This window comes from Aplysia californica, unplaced genomic scaffold (assembly GCF_000002075.1).
Source record: "Aplysia californica isolate F4 #8 unplaced genomic scaffold, AplCal3.0 scaffold00372, whole genome shotgun sequence".
Classification (NCBI taxonomy): Eukaryota; Metazoa; Mollusca; class Gastropoda; order Aplysiida; family Aplysiidae; genus Aplysia; species Aplysia californica.
This window is the reverse complement of record NW_004797642.1, coordinates 210,144-213,038: the sequence shown is the minus strand read 5'-3', so window position 1 is coordinate 213,038 and position 2,895 is coordinate 210,144. Positions and strand designations below refer to the sequence as shown.

Sequence of the window (2,895 nt, the reverse complement as noted above, 5' to 3'; positions counted from 1 at the left end):
GAAACACTTGACTGAGTTTACTTTTTACAAGTATGTTTGTCACTCTCTTGTGAACTGCTATTTCCGGGATGCCTTGATAGTCGATGCAAACATTGTGCTGTTGAGGCTAGAGAGGTGAGTAAAGTAAGCCTGATTCCCAGTTTGGACTTCTCTGTTGACATCCACACCTTGGCGCTCATATGACCTTATGCAGTTGCGAGCGCCTTAAAATCTTACTAATACTAAACAGAGTTAAGGCTCTCCACTCATTTGACCCAATCCTGTCAGAGATGAACTTTGGATTCGGAAGTCCCACCTCCTTGATAACCCTCAAGTGTAGAAAGAGGTATTGAAGCTATAATATAGTGACCAAGAACACTTACGACAAAGACCTGACTTATCTGTATGTAGCAGGGTGTTAGGCAACCTTTCAGTTTGAAAAGCTTTATTTCCATCGCCTGGATTCTGGCCAAAAGGCTTAGGTTTAAGGTCAGAGTTATAATGAGTTAGCCATGGATTCGGGTAACTAGGGTTCAGGTTAGGGCTCACTCTACACCCATCCCTAATCCTAAGCCTAACCGTATCTCTTAACTCTTATTATCCGAATTTAGCAAATGGGAATAAAATGTTCCAAACTGGAAGACTGCTGGACGTGAAACACGAACAACCCACACCAACACTCCTCCTGCTTTTTTTCAAAGTCCGCCCCCTGCATCCCCTCCCCTCAAAAAAACCTCCGACCAGCAACAACATAAACAACCAACGTAAGAAAACAAACAAACAGACAGACAGACAGACAGACAGAACTACACTAACTGACCAACATTGAGACATTTCGGAGTTCCCACACAGTCCTCTTCCTCCTTGTCCTGTCCTACACACAATGATTGGCCGCAGTCATTCCCTTCTTGAGTGATGTCACACGACCTTGACCTAGATCGGCTGGCCTTACCACAGGTGGCGGAGCAAGCACTCCATGACTCCCAGTTGGACCAGTTGCGTTTTTCTGGGAAGAAACAATATTTACAATAATTTGATTGTAAATACTTCACGCCACCATTGGTCCATGTTCGGTTGTTTAGGAGGCCTGCTGCGTTTTCTGAGGAGAGATTATAATCATTTATTGGTTGTAAAAAATTCACGCTGCTATCGACTCGTGTTAGGTTGTTTAGAAGGCCGGCTGCGTTTTTCTGGAAAGAGATTATAGTGATTTGGCTGTAAACAATTCACGTTACTATGGATCCATGTTGGGTTGTTTAAGAGGCTGGCTGCCTTGGTCCACTCTTTCAGGGCCTTTAACCCTGGCTGGCTCGGTCACATCATCGCTGCAGAAAGACCTGGAATAAAGAATGCAAGTGGTTGGCGGATGCTCTTGTGTGTTTTGCTCCTTCTTTCCAATCAAATATCTATCGTCCACTTCTCCCCCTCTTTGTTTGTTTGTGTTTGATATTCTTACAACACCTCAAATCTCCGGCACTTATATGACCTTATAGTGTTGCAAGTGCCGCAAAGCTCTTACTAAAACTTAAATAATACAGAACCGAATCATGTGCTAGGGGAACCGCTGCAAAGAGATTAGAGTTGGGGAAAGGGGGAGGGGGGGGGTGGCAAGATGGGGAGAGAAAGGTGGCTGTAGAAAACAAACGCACGACGTATTCGTAATTACAGTCGGAATTATCTGAGACGGCCACCTTTTGTGGAGAAGAGACGTGGCCGTCTTGGGCAGGTCGACATCTTGGACACTGTTGTTATATCGTACATTAGAAAATAAGCACCAGAACGGAAAGTAGGAAGTAGTCGTTTGTACCGATGGTTCTCTTGGACAAGTGGTCGTTAGAGCAGGTTCCAGAGTTGCTGTTTGTTTGTTGTTGTTGTTGTTGTTGTTTTTGTTGTTGTTGTTGTTGTTGTTGTTGTTGTTGTTGTTGTTGTTGTTGTTGTTGTTGTTATTGTTGTTGTTGTTGTTTTTTGTAAATTAGTTTGAATATTTGGAATAATGGACCTGAATGGGAGAAAGGACTGTGAGATTTTTTTAAAGCGGTTTCAAACGTGGCAAGTGATACTTTTCATTCTAGTGTAGGTGGTTTACGCCCCTGTTGACACACTTTAGGCCCTTTATAATGTGGGCTTCGATTTTGTTTTCCAAGCAAACTCGGGCTGAGAGGGATACAACGTCCAAATAGGTGGATCGAAACACTTGACTGAGTTTACTTTTTACAATAAGGGACTGGAACCCAAGGCTTCTGAGTGCGACGGCGAGGTGTCTAACTGCTTCATCACAAACGGCGATGGATGAGAAGTGGGTTAAAGATTATTTTATGATGTGTATATGTTGTTAATGGCAGGATGGGAAAGATCCATGATCAGAACCATCAGGAAAAGTCATAGGAGATTCTTTAGCCATACAAATAGATTAAATGGAACATAGAAACTGCTGCAGCGTAGAAGGATGGAAAGAGGAGCAGAGGAAGACAAAGAACTGCATACACAGATGGCCTGAACAACTTTACAACGAATAACACAAAAAGGAAAACCGAGCTGATCAAGAAAACAGAAAACAGAAAGGAATGGGGTGCCAAGATCGACAATGTCTGCTCCAGACCTAACATTTGAAGAAGAAGTTATTGTTCTTGTTGTTGTTGCTGCTGTTGCTGTTGCTGCTGTTCTTGTTGTTGTAGTTATTAATGTTGTTCTTGTTGTTCTGGTTGTTCTTGCGGACAACCAGAAGGGAGGAGGAAGTAAAGGGAGAAGAGCGGGACGATAATAAAAATGAAAAAGATGAAATATGAAAGATAGACAGACAGACAGACAGACACACACACACACACACACAAACAGACAGACAGACAGACAGACAGACAGACAGACAGACAGACAGACAGATAGATAGATAGATAGATAGATAGATAGATAGATAGA

General features: G+C 42.8%; 1 protein-coding gene across 1 annotated transcript in view; it reads right to left on the bottom strand.

The window, feature by feature from the left end:
* The window catches only part of LOC101849477 (SCO-spondin), a gene marked incomplete at its 5' end in the record, with an annotated part of 85,875 nt that overhangs the window by 7,151 nt on the left and 75,829 nt on the right, over positions 1–2,895 (bottom strand). The window contains 1 exon segment of the mRNA XM_013085415.2: positions 800–985. Within this exon segment, the coding sequence (XP_012940869.2) occupies positions 800–985 (186 nt within the window).